We start from the raw sequence: 27392 nt of genomic DNA on the forward strand, positions 1-27392 counted from the left end.
AGGAAAGCGGATGGCCAGACCCCCACCCCGCCCCCCGATAAGCTTCCCCGGGTGCGCGTGTGCGGTTCTCGCGGACGCGTTGGGCAGCTGCGCCTCGCAAGTGGGCCTGGAGAGGGTGCTGCGGGGAACAGCCGTGTCCCGTGGATCCCGAGGCGGGGGCGGGCGGGGGGACCCCAAACCAGCCTCCCTGGGGGCCCAGGGGGCACAAGGGGGGACTGCGAGGCCGCCTCGTTCCGTTCCGCGGGACTCGAGGCTCTCTCTCCTTGACGCCTCCCGCCCGCCTTTGAGGATCCCCAGGACCACCAGGACTGACTCCTGAGCATCCTAGGGCGTCGCGGGAAAACAGAGAGAAAGATGGGCAAGGGAGGATGGGAGGGCTAACGGGGTCAGGGGCTGCTGAGGGGACCCACCAAAGAGTATTGTGCAGCTGTGCTCTCCCCCGTCTGCTCACACACTCCGTGTGCAAGCAAGCTAGCTGCCTTTCCCCTCTCTCGGCCCTGCCTGAGCTCTGGAGCATTTGGCGGTGCTGAAAAGGGAGCTTACCACTCCGCACCCAATAATGGTCCAGTATGAAAAACACTGACAGGGCCCGGGCGGTGGCGCTAAAGGTAAGGTGCCTGCCTTGCCTGCGCTAGCCTTGGACGGACCGCGGTTTGATCCCCCGGTGTCCCATATGGTCCCCCAAGCCAGGAGCAACTTCTGAGCACATAGCCAGGAGTAACCCCTGAGCGTTACCGGGTGTGGCCCAAAAACCAAAAAAAAAAAAAAAAGAAAAACACGGACAGGTGGGAGGGATGGAGCGCTGCACGGAGGAGACACAGGAATAGGGAAGATCGGCCACTCTGTCCCTCCAGAATACGATCACTACTGTAACCCTGTCACTACACACTGATAAAATAAACGCTAACATACAAGCTCAGGAAGAAGCTTTCAGCAGATGACAAGTCTGTTGAAAGACGGTATGAGACTTTGAGACTTGGTTTTAGTTCAAGCTGTGGTTACCGGTGGGGGACCCTGCTCCCCTGTGTGGCTTTCGGGCTGGTCTGAAGCCTGAATTAGGATTGGGTTGGACTTAACCTGGAGCCCTTTGCAGGTCTGATATTGGCAGACAACCTGTGGGCGGAGGGCTCCAGCTGCTCCAGCTGCTCCAGCATTTCCAGCCTCCACCCTCATCACGAACCTGTCCCCTGAATGTATCATCTGCCTTCTCCATAGTGTCCTGACTGACTCGGCCTCTCTCTGTTGGTAGGTGGCCCAGGCAGCTCCTGTCCTCAGTCGGCCTGTGTCGTTATGGGACGAGGATCGACTGCTGCTGGGGCTGGGCCCGCCAGTCCTGGGGACAATGTCAGCGTGAGTATCCATTCCCCTGGGCTTTGTGCCCTGGCCAGTGGCACCTGCATAACATTGTGGTCTGGGCTGTGAGTGAGTGTTCAGGCACAGCCTTCTCCTTGTGGTCCCTGCCCACCCCCTTGCTGCTTCACCTCCTCACTGACTCTGGGGCATTTCCCCCATTTCTCCTGCACCCCCTTTCTCACCAGGCTTGCTCTTTGCTTTGCTCCAGGCTCTGAGATAGGATAAGATAATGAGTCTAGACTGTATTTACATTAAATAAACGCCAACCCTCTAGCACTTAGAACATCTTTACTAGCTATTGCAGGGAGTGGCCCATTTGTATAGCTTTGTCAGTGTGGTGGCATTGACTGGGTTCTCAGTGGACCACCCAGGATAGTCAGGTACGACCTTTGGGTGAGAAGGAAGTCATCTGTTTTGTTTTCCAGTTGTATAAACCATCAACATTCCATAGTAGGTGCCAAGTCAGAACTCTGATTTTTTTCTCTCACAAAAGAATAGTTTCATGGTACAGATCACAGCCTTATCATCAAGTTGGAGAAATGTGTTCCCCGAATTTTATCTGCATCTCAGAATTTGACCTCACTTCCCCACCAAACTAATCTGCAAGTGATGAAGTGCATTGCTAGCATCTCTGGAGTGTGAACTTGACGGGGTCGGAAGGGGAAAGCCACCCACGAGGGTCTGCGTGTCTGAGTTTGGTGTTGAGAGCATGGGGCAGGAAGCTAACTGGTGAGCAAGGTCCCCACAGGGCAGGAAAGGGGAGGCTACCGTCTTCAGGCCAGGAGGGGCTTAGGCTATGACGGAGGTCTTTGTCATTGGGGTCTGAGGAAACCAAGTTCTCTCTGTCATTCAGGGTTTGAGGGACTCAGGGAATGGAGTTATCTGTCACCTGGGGTCTGAGGGGCTTAGTGAACTGAATTTTACCTGTCATTCAAGGTTCAAGAGGCTCAGGGAACCAAGTTCTCTAGCATTGGGAATAAAGGCTGCCACCCTTACCTCTCCCGTGGAAGAGGGAACACTCACTTTTTTTTTTTTTCCATTCCTCAAAGTTTTTTCTTTAAATCACATTCAGCGGTGGTCAGGAATTTTCCCCACCCCCCATTCTGGCAATGCCAAATGATTGGACCCAAGCCTTCCACATGCAAAGCACACACGCTGGCTCTTTGAGTCTCCTGTCAGTGTTAGGAGCTACTCCCAGCACAGTGCTTGGGCATCATTTCTCCAGGATGATGGTAGAAAAGCCAGGCGATACCAAATCAGCATTCATTGTGGCAGGTTTGCCCCTGTCGAGGCACTGGATGGAAGCTTCTAGGGCCCAGCCTCTGTGCCTCTCTCTCCACCTTGGGAGGTGGTTACTCTGCAGGAATAGTGTTGGGCTCCCCCTTAGGCCCCTCAGTTTGAGGACAAGCGCACAATGGAAGCAGTCCCCTCAGTTTGAGGACAAGCGCACAATGGAAGCAGTCCCCTCAGTTTGAGGACATGCCCACAATGGAAGCAGAAAGACTGGGACCCTGCTGGCTGGAGGGAAAGGCAGCTGTGTGCACGAGATAAGAAGAGTCTGACAGGAAGGTGCCTATGTCAGAGATGTGGTCATGAGAAGCCCTTGTATGGCCTTTATGGGGCCGCAAAAACATGCCTTAGGATTTAGGATCTATTGTCAATAAATGTTGGATTTGCTCACCTTTACCCAAAGCCACAGTAAAATGTCTTGGGAAGGAGCTAACAAAATAAAACAAAAAGTCTTGGGTGAACTGTAGTGGTGAATAGAAAAGTCCATAAAGCCCTAAATGTGGAGTTAGCAAAGCCCCTAATGGGGTTCCCATGCCTTGTGCAGATCTCTGGGGGGTGTTTCCCACCTGATTGAGCACTGGAGATTCATCTTGGATTGAATCACAGTGGGTGGGGTCAACAGTTCCATTCTGCACAAAGGCTCCACTCTATACTCGATTCCACCTTTTGTGTGCTCTATGGAGAGGCAGGTCCCACTGCAGCCACTGAGCCACATGCATACTCCTGGGATGGAGAAAGGTGAATGAGAGACGGTGCCCAAGTAGGCCAGGCCACCCTGCTTCCTGCCCACTGCTGGGCAGGAATGTAATCACAGTCTGGAGACCCTCCCCTGCCTCCCCCTGCAGGAGAGTGGCCAGTCCCACTCTTTGATCCTTCTTTGTCTTTTGGTTTTTGGTGTTCAGGGATTAATCCTCACTCCGTGCTCAGGAATCACTGACCAAATGGGATGCTGGGGATCAAACCCGGGTCTGCATTGCTGTGATCCCTAGACCTTCATGTTTGGTTTGTGTCCTTGTCGAGACAGACCTCTGCATGCTGAAACCCTGCCAAGGTTTATCTGGGGCTGCTGGGACTAGACCCCTGTGCTGAGGACTGAAACTTCCTTAATCTACTCCCCAAGCTCACTGTGGCGAGGTTGGAGGCCGAGAGAACCTCAGGAAGAATTTCTCACTCCATGGCCACTCGGTTTCTTCTCTCTTCCCTCCTGGTTATCCTAGTGCTTATCCCTTACCCTGCGGTACCATCTATACCAAAGCTCCCTGTGATTTGTCTGTCCTGTGCGTAAATGCCATTCGTGGGCCTCTCTTGCCCACATCTCTGACACAGGCACCCTCCTGCTGGACGTAGGGTCCAGTTGCTCATGTCTCCCCCAAGATCTGTTGTCATCACTTTCTGACTTTAGACCATAGTTCCTATTCTGAAGGAATAACTCAAAGTCCTGCTTTGGATCGGCATGCATCCTTGGTGCACTCTGTCTCTGTGTCTCATGCACACTCTCCCCTCCCTCCTCTTTCTCTTCTCTCTCCCCTTCTCCCTTCTTTCCTCTCTTATCTCTCCTCTCTCCTCCTCCTTTTTCCTCTCCCCCATCCCCTTCTCTCTCCCACCCCTCTCCTTATTTCCACAGTAGTAACAGCTGGATGGCACCCCAGAAACAATCCCCAAGCAGCTCCAGTGCAGCAGCACTAGCCCCAGCCAACATTCCTCCTATCTTCTCCCTCCTCCTCCTCCTTTCCCAGTGGGGCCAACAGGAGTAGGGAGCAGTTGGCACCTGGAGTGTCTCTGCTTCCTCCGTGCAGAGCTGTTTGGGGTTCCAGGAAAGCACTTTGCAGACGTGGAGGAAACTTCAAAGGCTAGAGGGTTGCAGGGTTCAGCAGACAGAGCTGTCCATGTGTGTCCTTTGGCTGCAGTGGGTTTGGGAAGGAAATGGTGAGTCAGACTGATGCTCCACCGCTCTCCTGACCATGGAGCCAAAGGCAGGTGTGTGTGTGTGTGTGTAGATGTGTGTGTAGTCAGACCTTTTTTCTCTTCTTCCTCTTCCTCCTCCTCCTCCTCTCCTCCTTCTTTTTCTCCTCTTCCCTGGTTACTCAAGCTGAGTGCGAACAGCTGCCTCTGAATGGTCCATCAGGTCCATACCTGTGGGAAGCTTATTGCCTAAGTGCAAGTTAGAGAACTAGTAACTCCTTCTAAAGCAATTTGGGTGTGATGTCTATTATTCTCAACTCCCAGAAAAGAAAGACAAGCATGTGATTGAGCCAATGCTTTCTAGTGAAAAGCCTAAGCAGAGAGTTTTGACTTCTTGAACAAAATGTTTACATTCTATGTTTCATCTGTGATTCTGGATCCAAGCACTCAACCTCCCACAGGGGAGAGACCTCATTCCTGCTCCCAGGACTGGCTGTTACTGGCTGCGGTGCCACAGAATTACAAAGAGAGTAGTTTGCATTCTAGAATATTAAGTAACCTAGTACATTACTAGTCTATGTCATTACAGTCATCCATATTATATCTTACTATCAACCAATAGGGTTTCTACCAGTAGTCTGTGCCTTGCAGTCATAGGCAGCCAGGATTCCAGGCCCAGTGAAGACAAAGGAGCTTCTTTGAGGTGAGGGGACTCCCCCTGGACCATCCAGTAGACCCCAGGATTCACAGGGCTCCAGGACTCCAGACATTGTGCTTGCCAGAGGCACAAGAAAACTCAGCCACAGCAAGCAGGCTGTCTTGATGTGTACAGACTCCCTCCTGTAAGTTGGGATATTTGGGTTTTATTAAATTTGTTGGTAGAGGGACAAAGACAAGAACCTGGACACTCTTCACTGTATTCCAGTTAGTGCCAGACCCTGTCCATGCTTCCTTCAGGAGCAACTCTTTCATCCAAGGCCACGCCGCCACTGTCCATGCCAAGGCTGATCCTCAGGGGCATCCTCAAATGGTCTTGGGATGCAGAATACAAGCTGAGGTCAGTGCTGAAGAGATACTCCTGCATATGTGTGCCCTGAAAGGCACATTTCAGCAGAAATTACCCTTTTCTTCCATTCTGCCTTCCTCCCTCTTCTTGACTTTTCTCTATGGAAGTCAAGGTCCGCTGGCTTCCTCAGAGCCTGCCACTGCATTCCTTTGGGCAGGCCTCACCCTTATACATGAGATGTTTTCAATCTTTTCCTGCTGGGAGGTGAGCCAGCAAAGGGACGTTGGGCACTCCAGGACTCACTTGCTGTCATCCTGCACCCTGCACTTCCCATCAGGCCCCAGAAACCCCCCACGTTGCTTCTGCAGGTGGTGTTGTGGAGGAGCTTTGAAAAGTCGGATGTTCTTCCCCACTTGCCCTGTCCCTAGAGCACAGGACAGGATGGGCTCTCTCTGCTGCTTCGAAAGAACAACTGATTTTATGAGTTGGAGCAATAGCACAGTGGTGTGGGGGTGCATTTGCCTTGCACTAAGTGACTCAGATTTGATCTCCAGCATCCCCTGAGCACCAGCAACAGTTATTCCTGAGTGCAGAGGCAGGAGTAACCCTGAGCACCTCCAGGTATAACCCAAAAATCAGAAAGAAAAGAACCTTCTTTTTGTATTTATTTATTGAGACCATTGTGAATTACAAGTTTTTCACTGTTGTTTTTCAGGCACATAGTGACAGGGAATTAGGGCCATTCCCACCACCAGAGTTGATCTTCCTCCACCCTAGTTCCCCAGATGCATCCCATACCTCCACCCTTAGCCCCCTGGACTGCTAGTGTAGCAGGTCCACTTTGTGTTTAGCTTGTTATAGTTTGGGTCTTGCGATCCTATTGCCATTGACTTTGGCTTGGGTATTTAGTTCTGACCATTTTTTCCTCCACTCAATGTACGTGAAACCACTTGGCCCCTGAGTTCCATTTACTTTTTTTCTCTTTTCTCAATTTGTAGGAAGACATAGAATTGTGAGGCAGAACAAAATGATTCATGTTCTAAGGTTCTATGAAAAAGGTAGGAGCCTCTATCTAGAAAATATAAATAAAATTTTAAAAAAGGGCCAAATGTGTATTTTTTTTTTTTTGCATAGGCTCATTGAATGTGGGAAACTTAGAAAGGAAATTTTTTTAGCGTAAGAGATACAGGGTGTCTCCACCCATGAAGCATACTGTCATAAGACCAACTGCCAGCTCCAGGCATGCTAGTTGTCCAACCCCAAGGTCTTTCTTTACGGTCCCAGGAAAAGTTCTACCCAGTTGCAGTTGTTGTTCGTCTTCTAAAATTAGAGATCTTGGGTTTTTGCACAGATCCTAAGATGAAGCCAGCGTGCCACAGAGCATCTTCTGATTTCATCTCATCAGTAGGTGGTGAGGTAGGGCAACCTGCCCTTAGATCAAGTTGCTGGTGGTTCCTTATTGCTAGGGTGTCATATGAACCTACCCTGCAGCAAGTTGGTGCCAGAGCAACATTAGGGCCTTCCCTGGGGGGAATTTGATTCCTGGTGCTGGTCAGGAAACTGGTGCAGGTTGGGATCTGGGGTTGGGGTTGGATGGTCGATGTCTGATCAATTGAGGCCTAAGTCAAGTTCCCACGACAAATCAGAACAACCAATTTTTATTGAACTCATTTTATTAGAATAGAATCACATTGGTATGGGCAAGTAAGAAGTTTAGCCAGGGGCCGGAGAGATAGCATGGAGGTAAGGCGTTTGCCTTTCATGCAGGAGGTTATCGGTTCGAATCCTGGTGTCCCATATGGTCGCCCATGCCTGCTAGGAGCAATTTCTGAGTGTGGAGACAGGAATAACCCCTGAGCACTGCCGGGTGTAACCCAAAAACCACACACACAAAAAAAAGTTTAGCCAGTCTTATACTCATGTTTAAAACTGAGCTTGTAGTATCTGGTGTGTGGGCTATAGGTACAACAGAGTCCAATTAAAACCAGAAATTGTTATCAGAAATACTTAGTCTGTACATGGACTTTATAGAATTAACAGTTGACATAGTTTATTGATTCTCAAGCTCCAAGTCATTCTGAGAATGTTTTTAAGTTTTGGAGTCACTGAGTTGTGACCCAGAAAAATGATTACCATTTTTAAAAATGTTTTTTTTTTTTTGTTTTTGGGCCACACCCATTTGACGCTCAGTGGTTACTCCTGGCTACATGCTCAGAAATCGCTCCTGGCTTGGGGGGACCATATGGGACGCCGGGGGATCGAACCGCGGTCCGTCCTACGCTAGCGCTTGCAAGGCAGATACCTTACCTCTAGCGCCACCTTCCTGGCCCCCATTTTTAAAAATGTTTTAATCACAGTATTACATATAAAAATTTTATTTTTGCCTTGGTTTTTGTTTGGAGCCTCATGCAGCAGTGCTCCAGATCTGCTTACTCCAGGCTCTGTGCTTAAGGATGCTCCTGGTGGAGCTCAGGGGACCCTATGGTGTGCGGGGATTGAACCTAGGTTGGCCACGTGAAAGGCAAGTGTCTTAACCCATGTACTCTCTCCCTTCCTGGACTATTTTGAAATTGTGCAGTCAGTTGTCTGGAACATCTCATCTGTGGAATTCCTCAGAAAGGCATCCAAGTCTGTTGAACCCTCAGCAGCCTGGAAGTGGCGTGGGGGGCAGGGACCAGCCTTGGCCCTCCAGAGTTGCCTGGGAGAAGCTGGAGAAGGGCCAGCGCTATGGCTTTGTCCTCATCTTCTCTTTCCTCCCCCATCACATCTTGGCATGCTTTCACTTTTCCTTATCAATCTATTAAAAATCCTTGTTTTCCACAAGAGAAAACTCACTTTCTCTAGTCCTTCAGTCCCAGAGCTGGGCTCATTTCCTCTAGCCCCAGTCTAGAACAAAACTGGGTGCAGGGCCCCCACTAGGCATAGGCATGTCCGTCTCTCTCTCTCTCCCCATGCCATGTGTCTTCTATACAGACAGGAGCAGCTTGTCCCCCTGGCCATCTCTGGCTCCTCCCATGCCCTCCCAGCCTGTCACCTTCCCCTAGTCTCCCAGAATTCCGGGCAGAGTGCTCCCCTAAGTTATAATTAACCACTTCTCCGGGCCAGCAGTGCGATTGATGCTAATCTCTAGCTAACACACATGGTTCTAAAATAAGCTACTCAGAAGAGCCAGAGTTGGCAGGTGTTGCAGTTTATCTGTGGGATAAGCAGATGGGACCCAAGCATTTGCTGTGCTGGCAGGAAATGTGGGTTGTGTGAAACAAGGAGGAGCAAGGCTGCAGCCAGCAGCCCCTGCACCCCACAGTCCCACCTGTTGCGTCTTCTCCTCACACAGACATGGATGGCTTTTCTGCCCCATGTTTCATACTGTTGAGAGTAAGTGAGTTTGGTTCCTGTCTGTTTTTCTGTTTGTTTGTTTGTTTTGTTTTCTTTTGTTTTTTGGGTCACACTGAGCAGCACTCAGGGGTTTCTCCTGGCTCTATGCTCAGAAATGCCGGGACTCAAACCACCATCCTTCTGCATGCAAAGCAAACGCCCTACCTCCATGCTGTCTCTCCGGCCCCTGTCTGTGTGTTTGACAGAAGCGCCTTTGTACATGATAACACACATTCCTTCAGTACATATAACATGTGTTTATGGTCCCTCAGTAATGCAATACATACATGTTCTTTCATTGCATACATGCACAGGTCCTTCAGTGATATCATGTACATATTTCTTCAGCACATGGTTCTTCACTGTATGTAACAATATGCACATAAACATTTTCTTTGGCGCGTGTAACACGTGAACATGTATGAACACGTGTTGTTTTTTGTTTTGTTTTGTTTTGTTTTGTTTTTGGGCCACACCAGCGGTGCTCAGGGGTCACTCCTGGCTGTCTGCTCAGAAATAGCTCCTGGCAGGCACGGGGGACCATATGGGACACCGGGATTCGAACCAACCACCTTTGGTCCTGGATCAGCTGCTTGCAAGGCAAACGCCACTGTGCTATCTCTCTGGGCCCATAACACGTTTTTAATGTGCAAACATGCATACCAGCCTTCTGTGTGCTGGACAAACTCCCTTCTCGACATCCTTCGAGGTCTACCCTGACTGACTGCTCTAGATATAGCCTCTTCCTTTTACTACCCATGATCAAGGTGTGCATAGAGCTTTGACATCAAACTTAAGTTTGGGGCCTTTCTAGTTTCAGTGAAAAGATTTTCAGGGGGCCAGAGAGATAGAATGGAGGTAAGGCATTTGCCTTTCATGCAGGAGGTCATCAGTTCGAATCCCGGTGTCCCATATGGTCCCCCGTGCCTGCCAGGAGCAATTTCTGAGCATGGAGCCAGGAATAACCCCTGAGCACTGCCGGGTGTGACCCAAAAACCACAAAAAAAAAAAAAAAAAAAAAAAAAAAAGAAAAAAAAGAAAAAAAGATTTTCAGGAAATAATAAAATGTTATACTTTTTTAAAGGGGTTTCAGAAATCTCGGGGTGTTTGACTTCCTTAAATCATTATTTCAATGATATTCTTCAGTAAACAATAAATTAAGTTAAAAAAAATAAGATGAGATGAGATAGGAAACAGCAAAAGTTTTTTTCTCCCTCCTCCTAGCTCCCTCTTCTCTCCTCTCCACTCCCTCTGAGGGATCCACCAAGAGCCTTCCAAATGCAAGCATGTGTTTTATCTGAGCTTGTAACTTCCCTCCTCTCCTGACACTAGGCCCACCCTTTGCAGGCAACCACTGTTCCCCATTGATCTTTGCAGATTTTCAAGCATTTCAAGGTTTTCCTTGTTCATAAAAAAGTAACATGATATGAGAACTATTCTGTATCTTATTATCCTCCAGTATCATTTCAGGTCTTATAAAACCTGGCTAGTTCTTGTCAAGGGTTGTATAGTGTGTCATTATAGGGTCGTGCCTGAGTTAATGCCAAGTACCAGATATACATTCTGAAGTGTTCTGTGAGGACCCATGCAAATTCTTCATCCCTATTTATTAGACTGATGTAATATCATTTTTGTCCACTTAGATCCCCTGAAGAGTTCCTGTTATATATCAATACATTTGCTTATGTAAAATATTTAACTTGAAGGAAATTGTATATGACTAATTCTATAGAATGAAAGCCTTCTATTCAGTTCTTTTCTACTTTTTTTTTTTTTTAGTTTTGGGGCCACATCTGGTGGTGCTCAGGAGTTACTTCCTGGCTCTGCACTTAGGAATTGCTCCTGGCAGACTTGGGGATCATATGAGATGTTGGGGATCAAATCTATTTGGCCAGATGGAAGGCAAATGCCTTCATCCCTCTTTTCTACTTTTGATTCCATAGGATATATCTCCAGAGAGAAATGAAATGATGCATTTTCATTAGCTCACCATCAAGACTGAAAAATAGAATAACCCAGGATGGAGGAAATGAGAGGGATGGCAGGCAAGGCCAGAGGAGGGGTGGAGAGGACCACCAGCGAACACAGTGAAGTGCAGGTTCTGACCATGTGCCACAGTAATGACTTGGCCTCTGGGTCCTGGTGGAAGGGCCAATTCAATGTTCACAGAAGCCATGTTGTTGAGGAAAAGGCTGCTCATGGGTTTCCCCACCTCTGGCTCTGAAGGAGACGTCAGAGGTACAAAGGCAAGATGGTCTAGCTACATTCCTGTCACACATCTAATGTGGTACCTGAAGTTGTTCCCTGCAGCCCCCAAGCGACTGCTCTTGGCACACTCACAACACTTGTTGCTGAGCCGTATAAGGGTGGCCTTATGATTCTTGGGTTCTCTAACAGTGCCTGAGGTTTGCTGCCAACAGAACCTCTGGAGGTTTCTTCCTTTGGCCAAAGTGGGGCCACCTCTGGTGTGCTCAGGACTTGCTTCTGATGCTATGTTCAGGAGTCACTCCTGGAGGTATTTGAGGTGCTGGGGATCAAGCCTGGGTCTGTCGTGTGCAAAGCAAGTGCCCCTAATCACTGTCCACTTTCTCTGACCATTATACTCTTCACTTAAATCTCAGCTTATTCAGGGCACCGAAATACCACTGATTCTCAGGCAAGTGGCCAGAGAGAGCTCCAACTGCTAACTCTTGGCCAGGCTGGGCCTGCCAGCTGCCTGCATTTACTGCCCAATGTTCCAAGTGCTGCAGAGAAATTATCCAGGGAAGATGGGAAGGATTTTTCTAGATCATGCGTTAAGAACAGATCTTACGGGCCCGGAGAGATAGCACAGCAGTGTTTGCCTTGCAAGCAGCCAATCCAGGACCTAAGGTGGTTGGTTTGAATCCCGGTGTCCCATATGGTCCCCCGTGCCTGCCAGGAGCTATTTCTGAGCAGACAGCCAGGAGTAACCCCTGAGCACCACTGGGTGTGGCCAAAAAAAAAGAACAGATCTTATTTTAGTGCTTCTCATGGTGCAATTTATTAAACTAAACAATGCCTGTGGACGTTTATTTTTGGCAACTTGCACAAAAATTGTGGTGATAACTGTTTAGGAAAACTTCCTCAAGAACTTCTCAGAAAGAATCTGATCTAGGGTTAACAGTAATTTTGGTTTAAAATTCAGTTTTCTATAGTATTGAAATGTAAAAAATTTAAATATTGGAGGTTGGCTAACATTTTAAATTTAAATTCTTTTTCTTTTTCTTTTTCTTTTTTTGCTGAAAGGCAAAATGGGTATTTATATGACTACTCCGACCTTTACAAAATCAGCATGTCAGGCTGATTTCTGTTAAGTAGAAGAAATGTGACCCAAATTTCAGATCTTATTAGTAAACGAAAGTAAACTACACCGCTGTTTAGCTACTTGATACTAATAGACTCATTTGCTATTCTTTATTGAGTTGTTTACCTTGTTTAAATTGTTCGGTTTATCTTCACTGATAAATTAGATTATTCAAATTTGGCAATTAAGATGTATTAAAGAAACAGTATCCTTTTATATTTTTCCCATCAGATGTAACCAGTCACGCACCTTTTCCTAAATATATGATCCAGGGTTTGCTTTACAGTAAGTGCTTGATTTCCCGCATCTTGCTTAGCCCGGACCTGATAGATGTCCATTAATTTTAATCACTGTCACATCAGGGGAGGAAAAGTGAGTTCCACGACAAAAGAGGCACCAATTGACGGGCCATAGATGACCACTGTGAAAACAGAGCCTCTATCTAGCAAACCAGTGTCAACAGTGCTCTCATGAACACAAAGCTGTGGGACTAGATCAGCAGGGGAAGTCTGGCTTCACTGGGATAAGGTTTACACTTAGCTATTAGATACTTTTTCCTCCCGAGAGCGTGATGCGAGAGCTCACTCCACCCCTTGTACGTGACACATATTGGCACATGGAGGGCCGGCATATAAAGGACAGGGCAGGACTCAGCACAGAGGATGATAGAAGCATGCTCCCTTCTATAGGAGATGGGTGGGCTTGGCCATTGTGAGCAGTATACTTGCATCCCCCATGCACTTTGGTTAAACTGGGTTATTTATGTGTCTTTAAGTGAGACGGCTGAGCTTTCCCAGCAGCTCTTATTGCTACTGACAACCTCTTGAGCTCCAGCAGCAGAGACTGTATTGGAAGGAAGGGGCTGTGCCCCTGCTCTGGTCCTCCCCTAAGATAGTGCTGAGGGACCTTGAGTGAGGAAGAGGTAAGTAAGTAAAGACCATTAGTTCCAACTATTTGCCGTATTGACACAGTGACCAACAGTTTTGATTTTTTTTCAGATATTTTGTCCAACACTCCTCTAAATAAAAGGATACTGTCTCTTGGAAATCAAATCTTACTATTCTGAAAAGTGAAAAATTGGATTGGAAGGTAACCGTGTCCCAGAAAGGTCTGAACTAATTAAATTAAGAATTTGGACAATGAAAGAATAGCACGACTTCAATTATTGGTTAATATTTTTGTTACAAAATATTTTGTAATGACAAAATGGTGACTAAAATATTACTATTTTAAACATGTCCTAGATTGTTATTTTTGTTGTTTCAGAAAGCACTGAAAGTTGACTATGTGTAAGTCTTCCGGAATGTACCAAGTTGATAAATACCCAAGTCCAGCCTCCTTACAGAGAAAAGATCTGGAATTACTTTTTTTGGACATTTGTTTTGCAGCTTTCTACGTCTTAAGGCAGAGAATAGCCAGGATAAGGTGCCAGCTCCAAGGTTAGACAAACATATTTCTTGAAATAATTTTGGCTAATATATGTCTTTTATAGGCATAACTTCTAAACAATAACTTTACAAAGCTATTGATAAAACCTAACATGAGTTGTATTTTTTGTTTCTTTTTCTGAAAAAAATTATTCCTTAGATCTGTGTCTGTTTTGTTCATAATTATACTAACTCAGTTGATGTTATTTTAATTATTACATTGAACCTTTCCTTTTTAGTTTAAAATTTTCCTTTTCCTAGTTTGTGAATCTAATAAGTTGATCTCCATTCTAACCTGAAGGAGCTTATATTTTTAATGTTAAAGAAGTCAAAAAATAAAACAAACCACAAAAATCAAAAGAACAAAGCCCATCAATTGAACTTAATAACACCAGCCTGTCATTAATCTGAGAGAATTAAGTCTTATATTTATTAATTCTCCATGGGGGAGAAAACCTCAGGTAAGAAGTATTTCATCATAGAAAATATTTAAAATGTTATGTAGCAAGTATGAGTATTCATGCTATTGTTTTGGTGACCCAGAAAGTTCCTAGTGAAGTATTTTTGGAAAGTGAAGAACGACACTTAACAAATCACTCTCCTGGTACTTCACTGGAAAATCTTGGTGAAATATGGGAAATTTTGCTTAACAGACCTCCTGCCAAAAAGTCAAAGGACATGAAATTGAGTGAGGGAGAGTGTCACATGTCGTAGGAAATGTTTTTCTTTCTTTTTTTCTATAATTATCTTTATTTAAACACCGTGATTACAAACATGATTATAGTTGTACGATTACAGTCATGTAAAGAACACCCCCCTTCACCAGTGCAACATTCCCACCACCAATTTCCCAGATCTCCCTCCTCCCCACCCCCCTACACCTGTACTCGAGACAGGCTTTCTATTTCCCTCATTCATTCACATTGTTATGATAGTTTTCAGTGTAGTCATCTCTCCAACTGCACTCATCACTCTATGTGATGAGCTTCATGTCATGAGCTGCACCTACCAGCCCTCATCTCTCTTGTCTCTGAGATACTGTTAAAAATGTCTTTCATTTTTCTTAAAGCCCATAGATGAGTGAAACCATTCTGCGTCTTTCTCTCTCCCTCTGACTTACTTCACTCAGCATAATAGATTCTGTAGCATGAAATAATTAACGATGGGGCTGGATGGCGGTGGATGGCGATGGATTTCTTTCTGCCATCCCAGGCCACGTGGCTCCGCAACCCCATCTAGCCGGCGGGTCCCAGGCCCAGGTGAAAGGCGGAAATCAGACTCACTCACAGGCAGGCCTCAGGAAGCATCATCTTTATTCATGCCCTGACCACCACAGGTGTGTGGCCTATCTCATAACCTTTCAAGCATTCGGCCATTCTTCAGCCATCTTCCTCAGAAATCCCAGCAGGGCCAAAAGGCAAAAAATAAATAACAATGGGGCTGGATGGCGATGGATGGAGGCCTTTGTGCTTAGGCCCCAGCCACGTGGCTTCATCCCCCATCCAGCTGGCAGGTCCCAGGCCCAGCTGATCGGCGTAATCAAAACTCACTCACATGCAGGCATTAGAAAGCATCATCTTTATTCATGCCCTATCCACCACATGTGTGTGGCCTACTCATAACCTTTCAAGCACTAGTTATTCTTGGCCCTGCATCTTAAACTCCTTTCAGCCATCTTCCCTTTGGGCTCCATGCTCGCCCAAAAACGCAGAAACCCAAAAGCCAGCCAAAAGCCAGCGAGCTCAGCAGGGCCGAAAGGGCCGACTCCCCTGGCTCCAGGGTTTATCTACCTATTCCAAGACCCCTCCCAGGAATGGGCCAGGTCTTGCAGGTAAGGTCACACCTAATATCCGGTTCCCAAGACCCCTCCCAAAAATGGGTGGGTCTCAGGTCACTACACGTAAATCCAGGGTGGAGTAACAGATTCCATATACATCCATGTATAGGAAAATTTCATGACTTCATCTCTCTTGATGGCTGCATAGTATTCCATTGTGTATATGTACCACAGTTTCTTCAGCCACTCATCTGTTGAAGGGCATCTTGGTTGTTTCCAGAGTCTGGCTATTGTAAATAGTGCTGCAATGAATATAGGAGTAAGGAAGGGATTTTTGTATTGTATTTGTATTTTGTATTGTATTGTGTTCCTCGGGTATATTCCTAGGAGTGGTATAGCTGGATCGTATGGAAGCTCAATTTCCAGTTTGTGAAGGAATCTCCATATTGCTTTCCATAAAGGTTGTACTAGACGGCATTCCCACCAGCGGTGAAAAAGAGTTCCTTTCTCTCCACATCCCCACCAGCACTGCTTGTTTTCCTTTTTTGTGATGTGTGCCAATCTCAGTGGCGTGAGGTGGTACCTCATAGTAGTTTTGATTTGCATTTCCCTGACGATTAGTGATGTTGAGCATCTTTTCATGTGCCTTTTGGCCATTTGCTTTTCTTCTTTTTTAAAATGTCTGTTTATTTCTTCTCCCCATTTTTTGATGGGGTTAGTTGTTTTTTCTTGTATAGTTCTGTCAGTACCTTGTAAATTTTGGATATTAGCCCTTTATCTGATGAGTATTGGGTGAATAATTTCTCCCACTCAGTAGGTGGCCTTTGTATTCTGGGCACTATTTCCTTTGAGATGCAGAAGCTTCTCAGCTTAATATAGTCCCATCTGTTTATCTCTGCTTCCACTTGTTTGGAAAGTGCTGTCTCCTCCTTAAAGATACCTTTAGTCTCAATGTCCTGGAGTGTTTCACCTACAAGTTGTTCTATATACCTTATAGTTTCAGTTCTGATATCAAGGTCTTTAATCCATTTGGATTTTACCTTTGTACATGGTGTTAGCTGGGGGTCTGAGTTCGCTTTTTTGAAAATGTTTTTCAAGAGGCCTTTAAACAAACAAACAAACAAACAAAAATTCTCCATTTAGGAAGATATTATTTTTTATTTTATTTTATTTTATTTTATTTTGTGGTTTTTGGGTCACACCCGGCAGTGCTCAGGGGTTATTCCTGTCTCTGTGCTCAGAAATTGCTCCTGGCAGGCACGGGGGACCTTATGGGATGCCGGGATTCAAACCGATGACCTCCTGCATGAAAGGCAAATGCCTTACCTCCATGCTATCTCTCCGGCCCAGGAAGACATTATTTTTAAAAAATCAGAGCCCGTGTCTGTTAGAGTTTTAGCAGTGAAAACTGAGTTTTCAGAGAGTAATTAGAACTTCCTGGGGCTATGGCCCAGGTGGAAGATATTGTGCTTAGAGGAGAATGTGGCCTTTGTCCCCAACACACCAAGGGTCAGGGGCTGCTCCTAGAACTTACTGCCAGAGTCTAGAACTTGAACTTGTCTGAGTTCCAGTTTCTCAGTCCTTACTCTCACTTTGCAAGCTTGCTATCTGTGTGGAATGGGTCCTTCTCAGGATTTACACTTCATGGTGGGAAGATCATAGATTCTTACCAAGGAGCTCCACACGTGAAGGGACCTGGCACAGCAAATTTTCAGGGACTTCTGGTCTACCAGGTTTATCTTGTTGGAAACAATTCATTGGAATTTGGAACATCTCCTCTATTACTTATTTCCCCTCTGAACACTTTCATGAGCTAGCCAACCCTTCCCTAGTCCTGCATGTCCCTCACAAAGCTCAACATGGAGCACGGTTTGGGTGACCTCCCCAAGGGAAAGGCACTGGGGCTAGAATTAAACTGCACAATAACCCAGGAGGTGTCTCTGCAACACATACTCCTCCCACCAGTTGGATGTGCCTTTAGAAGGACTGATACAGTGACCAATTTACACAGACCTGTGAGGCCTCACTGGGGGTGGGACCTCCTCACCAGCTTCTTGGGAAAATGCAGAGATGTCAATCATGGACCCACATTTGGAAAGGGTGTGCCCGGGTGACTGGCCCTGCACTGGTTTCAGAACGGAGATTATTGAGGAGTGAGGAAGCATTTGTTAGTGGTTGCTTTGATTCAGACCTCACCCCCCATTCCTGAGAGGGTACTTCTGGCCTTCCTCATGCTCCAGGGAAACCTTGGGAGGCTTTAAGATAGGTCAGATCCCCCTATCTCTCTGCTACTGTTTGCAATGGCTCTGGGGATCTGAGGACACCTAGAACTTGATTTTGGAGATATGCAGGGCAATCACTTTGCTACTGGTGTGGTTGGGCTGAATGGCTTCAATCCCTGAGCCCCTCTGACACACTATCTCATTCTTTATCTTCAGCTCACTGTCTGGGAGGCTCATGAAAATTTTTCTCAATCCCCTTTACCCATTGGTAGTTAGAGAAGAGCTATCGGGCTCTCAGCACTGGCAGTGTTTGGTTGGATGTGAGGTGTGAGGTTGTGGTTATGGTAGGAGGGAGAAAGAGAGGTGAGCAGGCCCAGGAGGGTTCTCACATCTTGGGCATCACATCACAGGGCACATCTTGCTTTGTCGAGGCTCTGGGTTACTTGGTAACTCCTCCAGGTTACACTGCCTTGTAACCTGAGCACCACAGGCAGGCCTGGAAAGCTGGAGGTCTTTGGCTTGCACAGAGGCAAACCACTGCCACCATCAGCTGGCCTTCTCAGAGACTTAACTAACTTTCCCATGCAAGAAGCTTCTTTCTCCATGAATGAAATGTAGGTTGTCCAAGCTTGGAGGGTTTCTGAGGGTGGAATGAGAAAATGCTTGCAGACTGCAGGCTCTGAATCTGGGTCTGAACACAGAGAACAGCTCAGGAGATGGTTTTCTGCTGAAGCCCTAAGGCCGCCTCCAGTTACTTTCCTTAAACAACAGATTATATGTCTTTACCTGCCACTTGTCCTTTACAAAAGCTGACTAAGACCCCCTCTGCCTGCCCTCCAGGGGTCCTCTGGTGCTGAGTCTTCACTGCATCTCACTCTCTGCTCAGCAGTATTCACTCTGCTTTCCACCTTCTCAGGAAACACAAGCAGAACCAGTTTGTGATGTTATGGGGATCAGACTGTTCCACAGGGCTGGGCAGATTCAACGGGGCCCTAAGTGGGTAGGGAGTGGATCCAGCCCCCCTACATCAGCCTCTGCCAGAGAGATCCTCATCAGAAATGCTCATTTGTTTCTCTTTGCACCATACCAGGCCCAGAGGGCTGGGTTGGGTTGGGGCTAGGCTGGCACATGACCAGTTTCCCCACAGCACAGTTCACTCTGGATTCTGAGTCTAGGTGATGGCATGAAGTTTCTTGCTGCTGGTCCAACAACTTCTGCCTCCAGGATTGGAGAGTGGGGTGGGGCTGGAGGTGCAGTGATCCTGGCTCATGTGCTGTGCTCTGGAAGATGGATCCCTCATCAGGAGTCCCAGCTCTCCCTGTTGTTGGATGGTGCCCTGCACCCCTGTCTGTGCGGCCACTTCTGAATCACATCCCGGGAGGGACACGGGAGCTTTGAGGTCAGAATGGCCTGCGGTTGGGCTGTGGTTGGTTAGCCTCTCTGCCCTAAGTGCTGAACCTCCCTTAGTTTGGGTCGCTACCTGGTCGGTGTTTGGCCACTGAGTCCTCCGATAGCTCCGACTTCGGGACTTCTATGCACTGGGCGGTTCGCTGCCTATCTCAGCCCCAGAAAACAGTTGCAGGGAGAATGGTTAAGGGGGGTCTCCATGGCTGGAATTGGAGCCACGTATGTAATACCCCAGAGCTGTTTGCTCTGCTGGTCCAGACTTGTTTCTTTTTCTAGCTAAAATGACAATGTGGAGGTTATTTTAGGGCACTTTGGAGATTAGGCTGTAGGAATGCTGAAGTATTTTGAGCTTGTTTTGCCCATTGGGCTAGATTTGGGTGCCCTCTTCCGACCCATTCCCAGTCATTCATTGACTGTGAGGTCAGTTGCTTTATTGACCTAGGCCCTGAGGATAGTGACCATCAAATGTGGTACAGGCTTCTTGTCCCTGACCCATCAAAGCAAGGCTGCCTTTTTTCACCAACCTGTCCCCAGGACAAAGTCCTTCCCCAAATCATGCATCAGCTATTGTTTGCTTTGTTTGTGGACCACAGCTGGTGATGCTTACTTTGCTTAGGGATCACTTCCAGGGATCGTAATGGGATGTCAGGGATAGAACTCAGGGTCTGCTGCATATAAAGCAGCATTCTCTCTGCTGTAATGTCACTCTGGCTAGTATTAGCTATTTTGATAGAGGTTACACCTAGGGATAACTCAGCCTGGGAGTGCTCAGGACCACACCTGGGGTGAGTGCTGGGTTTAGGTGGGCTGTGCTCACGGGTTTTGCACCTCTGCTTTGTCACCTGAGTGACATTCCAGAACTGAGGTTCTTTGAATTTTCCAATCTGTGATGTTGTTGGTAGAAAATAAATTGGACACTTCGTGTTTCTTTCCTCCTGCTGTGTATACACATCTGAAGTGCTAAATCCCAAAGTAGCTGGCATGAGAATGAGCACCAGAGTCCAGACTCAACATCCCATGCTCAAGGGGACTCTGGTTTCAGAATTCTGTTTGTTTTCTTTTCTTTTCTTTTCTTTTCTTTTCTTTTTTTTTTTTTTTTTGGTTTTTGGGCCACACTGGTGATGCTGGCTATGCTCTCAGAAATTGCTCCTGGCTTAGGGGACTATATGGGACATGAGGAGATCGAACTACGGTCCGTCTTAGGCTAGCACTGGCAAGATAGATGTCTTACTGCTTGTGCCACTGCTCTGGCCCGGTTTCAGAATTCTGTTTGCCAGGAGTTCACTGTGGCTTTGAGAACAATGGGAGTTTAAGGCTGATATGATTTTCTGCCTTTTCCCACTTTTCCATCCCAGAATAACTCAGAAAGCTGTATCACTGCCGTTTCCTAATCACATTTATATTTCAGGCAGCAAGAAAGAGGTAATCTGGCTGGTTCACTCCTGCTTTTTATTGGTTAACACCAACACACACACACACACACACACACACACACACACACACACACACACACACACACAGTATTTTTTTCTTTGTTTCTGGGATACCCCTGCACTCAGGACCAGCATTTCTTGCCAGGCAGGACACTTGGCAAAACATCAAAGCCCCTTGAGCTATATCTCCTTTTTTTTGTTTGTTTGTTTGTTTTGTTTTGGTTTTTTGGGCCACACCCGTTTGATGCTCAGGGGTTACTCCTGGCTACACGCTCAGAAACTGCCCCTGGCTTGGGGGGACCATATGGGATGCCGGGGGATTGAACCTCGGTCCTTCCTTGGCTAGCGCTTGCAAGGCAGACACCTTAACTCTAGTGCCACCTCGCCGGCCCCTGAGCTATATCTCCTTGACCCAACCTCTGCTCCCTCTCTTTTTTGTTCTAAAACATATTAGTTTTGGGCCACACCCACTGATGCTAATTCCCCAGTGCAAAAAAGAGTGTGTTCTATTTTCTTGCTTTTGATTTACCTTTAGTTGGCAATACAAAATAAATTTGGGGATCCATGTCCACTCAGACTGTTGCCCCTCCCCCACTGTACGGAAGAGGGGGCCTGGTAAATGCCCAGCACTCACTTCCGTGCATTACCTAGCATAATGCCAGGTACTGCTGACTTCACTGGGTTCTGGTGAACTTCATCTGCTTTCAGGGGAAGCAGTGGGCTCACTTGGTTCTTGGCCTCCCAATACCTGTGGACTGGTCGTGCAGGGCTGGGTCACTTTAGCCACCAAACACTGACCCTGTACCTGTGAGAAATACTAACAGACTTTGTCTCTGGGATGTGTGCTTAGATGCGGCCATGATTAGGGACAATAAAAATCTTTGTTCCTTCTAAGTACAAGAAAGTTCATCCCTGGTTATCCGGAGGGTCAGAAGATCAGAAGGGCAGTCGGCCTGGGGCCTGGCTTACACATCTCTCAGAGTCTCTTCTAAGCAAGGCTGGTTCTCTCCCCCACAGGGTCACTCTTAGGCTATCCTTTCTCATCTGTCCCCTGGGCTCACCCTGGGATGTCCTTGTGTTCCCATTAGGATTTTTGTTTTTTGTTTTTTGGGTCACATCCAGCAGTGCTCAGGGGTTACTCCTGGCTCTATGCTCAGAAATCACTCCTGGCAGGCTCGGGGGACCATATAGGATGCCAGGATTAGAACTACAGTCCTTCTGCATGCAAGGCAAATGCCTTATTTCATGCTATCTCTCTGTGGCCCCCACCACCAGTTAGGGTTTATTAAACATCTTCTATAAAAATTTTCTTTATTCTATTTTTATTATTATTTTTTTTTTATTTATTTTATTTTTTTTTGTTTTTTGGGTCACACCTGGCAGCACTCAGGGGTTACTCCTGGCTCCCTGCTCAGAAATCGCTCCTGGCAGCCTTCGGGGACTATATGAGATGCCAGATTCAAACCAATGACCTGCATGAAAGGCAAACGCCTTACCTCCATGCTATCTCTCTGTCCCCTATTTTCATTATTTAAGGCTTCCTCTCGACTCTGTGTTCTAGGATACTCTTAGTGGGGCTCTGCGGACCCAGATGTGATGGCAGGGATTGAACTGGGGCCCACTGAGTATGAGGCAAATGCCTTATCCTCTGGGCCTGGAAATGCTGGGTGATAGGGTGCTTGTGGAGCTTGGTTTGGACATGACACTTATCCTGACTTTGTATGGGCTGTGCAGGCCAGGAAGCCCTCCTGAGGCACTTCCTGCTTGCGTGTGGGTCTCCCCATGTCTGATGTCCACATCAGACATCTCTATCTCTCCCCTGGAAGCCCCTCATCTGTGATGAGTGCACCAAGTCCACAGGCAGATGGTGATGGGTTGGCAAGAAAAGCTGCAGAGGGCTTGGTGAGCTCCAGGATGGAGGTGGGAAGTTTGGAGCCCGGAGCAAGGGCAGGGTGAGGTCCCCAAAGCAGGTCCGCTGGGTCCTAGGAGAACTCGTTTGAGGGTTTGTGCAGGGTGGAAATGACACAGAGAAGAGCAGGTCAGGTCAGAAGAAGACAGTCAGTGCCCTGTGGCCTTAAGAGGTGACCGTGCCTGTGGTCACTGTTGCTGTGATTGCTTGGATGTGGATGCATCCACGGGGAAGGTCAACCAGATGGGCATCATCACAGTCACACAGTCTTGAGGCTGAGGCAACTTCCTGTTTCCTGTAGACTAAGGGTCTGAATTTGCATCTGAAATATGGGGCATCCTCTCACCCCACTCACCTCCAGGGAAGACTGTTTCTTCCCTGGCTTTACCTGCACCTCGCACCCATGTATGTGTCCTCCTCTCCTCAGATGGCCTGACTAGCTGGGTCACCCTTTCTGTGGAGACCTGTGCTCCCTCTGTCCTCCACACTTCTGACTTCAACTCCAGTCCTCTGTAAGGGCCCCTGCACAAGTCCATGTGGGGTTGCTCAGGGGGGAAATCTCTTCACAGAGCCCTTCCCTGAGGTCAATATTGCCTCAGTGAAGAACTTGGTGGTTTGTCTCTTCCTCTGAACTGTGAGCACCTCTTTGGGCCAGTGGGATGTTTCTTGCTGTGCATGTGACATCTGGGCTTAATCCCTAGAAGAGTCCCCAACAGCAAAAATGCTAGGGTTGTTTTCAATGCAAGATGATACCCTTTCCTACATAAAAGTATTTTATCTCATAAAGTCAGCATTTTTACCCACTGACAGTTTGTCTGGAGCCCATATGTAGCTGATACCTTTGGATTCTGAATGACTTTGTGAAGTACTAATGGAAGGACGATTTGACCTGGTAGGAGCAGATCATTTCCACCTCGTGCTCACACTTGGTTCTACCTTATTTATTCCTCCCCCTTTTTTGACCAGTTGTACTTTAGTCCTCAAGTTTAGTAAGTTTCCCATTGTCAAGTGATAGGTCATGTATGGAGACATATGCATGCATCCACACATATGCACTCATACACTTGAGCATGTTCAGTTCATGCAGTTCAAACAATTGATCACTGCAGAGCACAGCGGTTTTGTTTGCTTCATATGGTCTTGTCTGCAGCTTGGTTCTCCGTTCTCCGTTCTGGCTTTAGCACTAGCTCCCCTCACTGCTGCTGTGTCAGGGTGCTAGATGGTCAGTAACATGCCATCCTCTCTCTCCGCAGCGGTGTGCCACCCCCAGTGCAAGCACGGTGAATGCATCGGCCCCAACAAGTGCAAGTGTCACCCTGGATATGCTGGCAAAACCTGCAGCCAAGGTAGGGAGCCCACACAACCCTTCTGCAGTGCTGGTGCCACCGATCCCTCTCCATAGAACACCTTTTTTGTGCTGGAAAATGAGAAGGCCTCAGTGGTGACTCTTTCGTGGGAGGGACTCCAGAGACACCCACCTTCTTCCTCTCAGCACTGTGCGAGCGCTGACTCGCCGTGGCTCCTCCTTCGCCTCTTCCTTCTCCTCCTCTTCCCTCAGACTAGCTGGAAAGCCCAGAAAGCCTCTGGCGACTTGGACCCCAGGGAGAGCAAAGCCTTTTCTAGTCCAGGTCAGCATCTAGTCCTGGTCCCATTTCCTTACCTGCTAGCTATCAGCAGGCCCCGCCCTCCAGACACTGGCACAAGAATTGGATTTGCTTAGCAAGGTTCTTTTCACTGGGGTCCACTTCTTTGGGGACCAGGAAGGTGACTCAGAGGTCAGAGCACAAGTCTGACCTCGATTCTTCCTCACTTCTATCTCAGACGCTGTGAGGTTCCCCCAGCTCTGTCAGGGTGTCAGGGCCTACGGGGCTGGGCAGAGAATCGTCACCCTAAACAGACCATATCACTCACCCAGTTTCTCTCTCTTCTCTCCTTCTTCTGTCTCCTCTCCTCTCTTTCCTCTGTTCACTTTCTCTCTCCTCTGTTTCTTTTTCTCTGCCCTTCTCCCCGCTTCCCTGCTTGGGACAAAATAAGGAAAAGCAAAGATTCAGTACTCATGGCATCAAGGTATTTGACATAGATATATTCTCTGTTTCCATTACCACAGCAGTAGTATGAGGGAGCGTGTGACTGGTTATAATTTTGTTTCAAAGATGATCTTATGACTTTATTGTTCATGTGGAAGGGTCATGGGGTTATTTAGTTCAGGTTCACCAAATTTGCTGAGGAAAGACGTGGTCAGTAGTTATGGTGCTGTGGTCTGTACAGTTCTGTTGCTTCCTGCCAGCCCGTGTGGGTGAGGCGACGTTTCCATATACACAGTCCTCTGGTAGGCTCACAGACATCCTGCTGGTTCTACTATTAGAAGTGGAAAGAGAAGGAGAAAGGCTAAGGGGAGGGTCCCCTGGATGGATGAAAACGTGTATATTCTGTTTTGGAGAGTCAGCTTATGTGTCAGTGGGAGCACTTGGCAAGTGGGGGCTGGAGCTGCCCCGAGACTGTCACTGCCTGACTGCCTGACATGAGAAGTTCATTTGCAGGCCCTACACCTCCATCGCTACAGGGGTATAAATACCCCATCTGAGGTGTGTAGAAACTCCACAACTGAGAGGGTGTAGAAACTATCTCTGAGGAGGGTAGAAATTATATCGCTGAGGGGAATAGAAATCATATCATTGAGGGGTGGAAAAAACCTTTTCCACTCTTTAGGGGGGTAGAAAGCATATTTCTAAGAAGTATAGAAACATCATCACTGAGGGGTAGAGAAACTCCACAGCTGAGGGGTGTAAGAAGCCATATTGCTAAGGGGTATGAAAACCCCATTGACTGAGGGGCGTAGAAGCCCCAGAGTTAAGGGATGTAGAAGCTCCATAGCTTACGGTGTAGATACCCCATAGCTAAGGGAGTATAGAAACTTCATTGCTGAGGGGTGTAGGAAACCTACCAATGAGAGGTGCATCTTTACATGTCTGGAGCCCCATGACTGCTCTGAGCTGAGCTGCTGAGTGGGACAGTGTCCTTCTTCTGGGCTGCAGCATGTCCCCTTGTTGCTGTCTGGCTGGTACCTGACCAAGGTGGCTTTCCTGATTTTATTTCTTTTCATAACTGGGGTAAATCAAACATAGTGGAGTGGTCTTTGTAGAAATATGTGGAGCTCTGGTGAGGTCTGTTTCTTCTTTTCCATCTTCACATGGTCAGTCTGAATACCTGGCAAGCAGTCAGGATGCAGAGGGGTCCCTAACAGTCCCTGCTGTCTTCTCGGCAAAGGCTCCTTTAACAAGCCAGTGCTCAACCTTGTCCAGTACCAGGAGATCATTCAGAGGATTGTTCAGAGAAGCCACTGCATGATTGCAGTGCAGTCACTTAAACGAAACAGTGGGAGCAGCATTGCTTGAATCGAGCTAGGAGTTGCCCAAGCTCTGTCCTTGAATATCTCAGGCACAGAACTAGTTTTACAACTGCTTTTTCCTAGAACACACAGCAGCATCTTGCAGGGAAATTGGCAAATGCCACGGACTGAGATTTGGTCTCCTGAAAGCATGTTCCTAAGGAGGGCAGACAATTTCCTTAGTGGCAAAATGGGGTATTATGCCTATGCTGATGAGAATTTCAAGTCTAGTCTGGCAAAGAAGAACCCCAGGTGGTAAACCCAGGTACTTCTTTCATCGCTTTCCTGCTGGAAGTGCTAGTGCTGAGCACTCTGGGCCAGGCGCACAGAGCCTTCTGTGATTTCTGGAAACTGATGAGTGACCTGCGTGTCCCTAGTGCACACTGACTGTCGGGCACACCAGTGACTCTGACAGACCTCAGGCTGTTTAGACCCAAGCAGCCTTGGGGAGAGGGAAGTCAGAGGTGATTCCTTCCTTCTCGACTAGTGTCAGGAAGATGGATCTGAAACAGGAATTAGTGATGGAGTCTCCATAGGTCTGAGTGTAGGTCTGGAACCAGGGGTCTCAAACTCAATTTACCTGGGGGCTGCAGGAGGCAAAGTCAGGATGATCCTTGAGTGCAAAGTCAGTAGTAAACCTTGAACATTGGGGGGTGTGACCCAAACAACTAAAACAAAGCAAAACCAAAAAAGATTCCTCTAGGGCAGGGCCACAAAATGTTGTACGGAGGGCCATTTGCGGCCCAGACCCCTGGCTCTGGGTGCTTGGGAGAAGGGCTGGTATGCATGAGGAATTCTGGCTGTCGCCTCGGGCTGTGAGGGGCTCTCTCCCAGTCCAGCATGGGTTCTAAGAGCCTTCAGGGAAGGCTCTGCCTCTGGCCCTTCTGAAGTTGCTGCTGCTTTTGTCCGATGAAATCAGAGGCTTGGCCTGGTCCTTAATCTCCTGCCCCAGGAATAGTAGCAGGAGCATTGGGGAGCTGGACTTTCCTTCCTTCCCCTCTCTAGTCACTTGACTCACACCCAAGGGTCTTCCATCAGTCTCCTCACTGCAGAGATCCCTAGGGTCAGGGGCTCAGGCAGCTTCTGCTCAGAGAGATGGTTGCATGGTTTCCCCCTCAGATATGGGGTGGTAGCATGGGGATGGGTTTCTCTTCAGACATGCAGTGGAAATGCATCTGGAAATCAGTTGTAGCTGTCCTCTTGGCTCTGGGCCCTGGCCCCTTGTGCAACCCCAGTGCTTAGGAACATGCCTATGGCAAGGGTTTTTGGGACTACCAGTGGGCCCAGCAGTCACTTGTGTTCAGAGGTTTGAACAACCCAAAGCCAATCATGATCTCCAGATATCACTTGTATCAGGGTAGTTTGAGAGGGAACCTGGGCATGTCATTTTGGTCATTGTTCTATTGTAGCGCTAATGATTGCAGTGTGCCTGATTCTGGTGACAGTACAAATATACAGGTACAACACAACTGTAAGTTTTGTTATTTCTGAAGTTTTAGACATCTGTAGGGCCTGGGTAATATCCCCTATGAAGTCCCTTAATAGAGCACTTTGACTAATCAGTATTTGTGTAATCTC

The 27392-nt window shown here is 47.5% G+C and overlaps 1 protein-coding gene across 1 annotated transcript in view; it reads left to right on the plus strand.

Moving 5' to 3' along the window:
• The first annotated feature begins 559 nt into the window (after positions 1-559).
• NPNT (nephronectin) overlaps positions 560-27392 on the plus strand; it is a 46975-nt gene continuing 20142 nt past the window's right edge. The window contains exons 1-3 of the mRNA XM_049786543.1: positions 560-567; positions 1250-1350; positions 23680-23772. Of these exons, the coding sequence (XP_049642500.1) occupies positions 560-567; positions 1250-1350; positions 23680-23772 (202 nt within the window). The remainder of the gene's footprint in view (positions 568-1249; positions 1351-23679; positions 23773-27392) is intronic.

The sequence above is a fragment of the Suncus etruscus genome, chromosome 14 (assembly GCF_024139225.1).
Source record: "Suncus etruscus isolate mSunEtr1 chromosome 14, mSunEtr1.pri.cur, whole genome shotgun sequence".
NCBI classification, from domain to species: Eukaryota; Metazoa; Chordata; class Mammalia; order Eulipotyphla; family Soricidae; genus Suncus; species Suncus etruscus.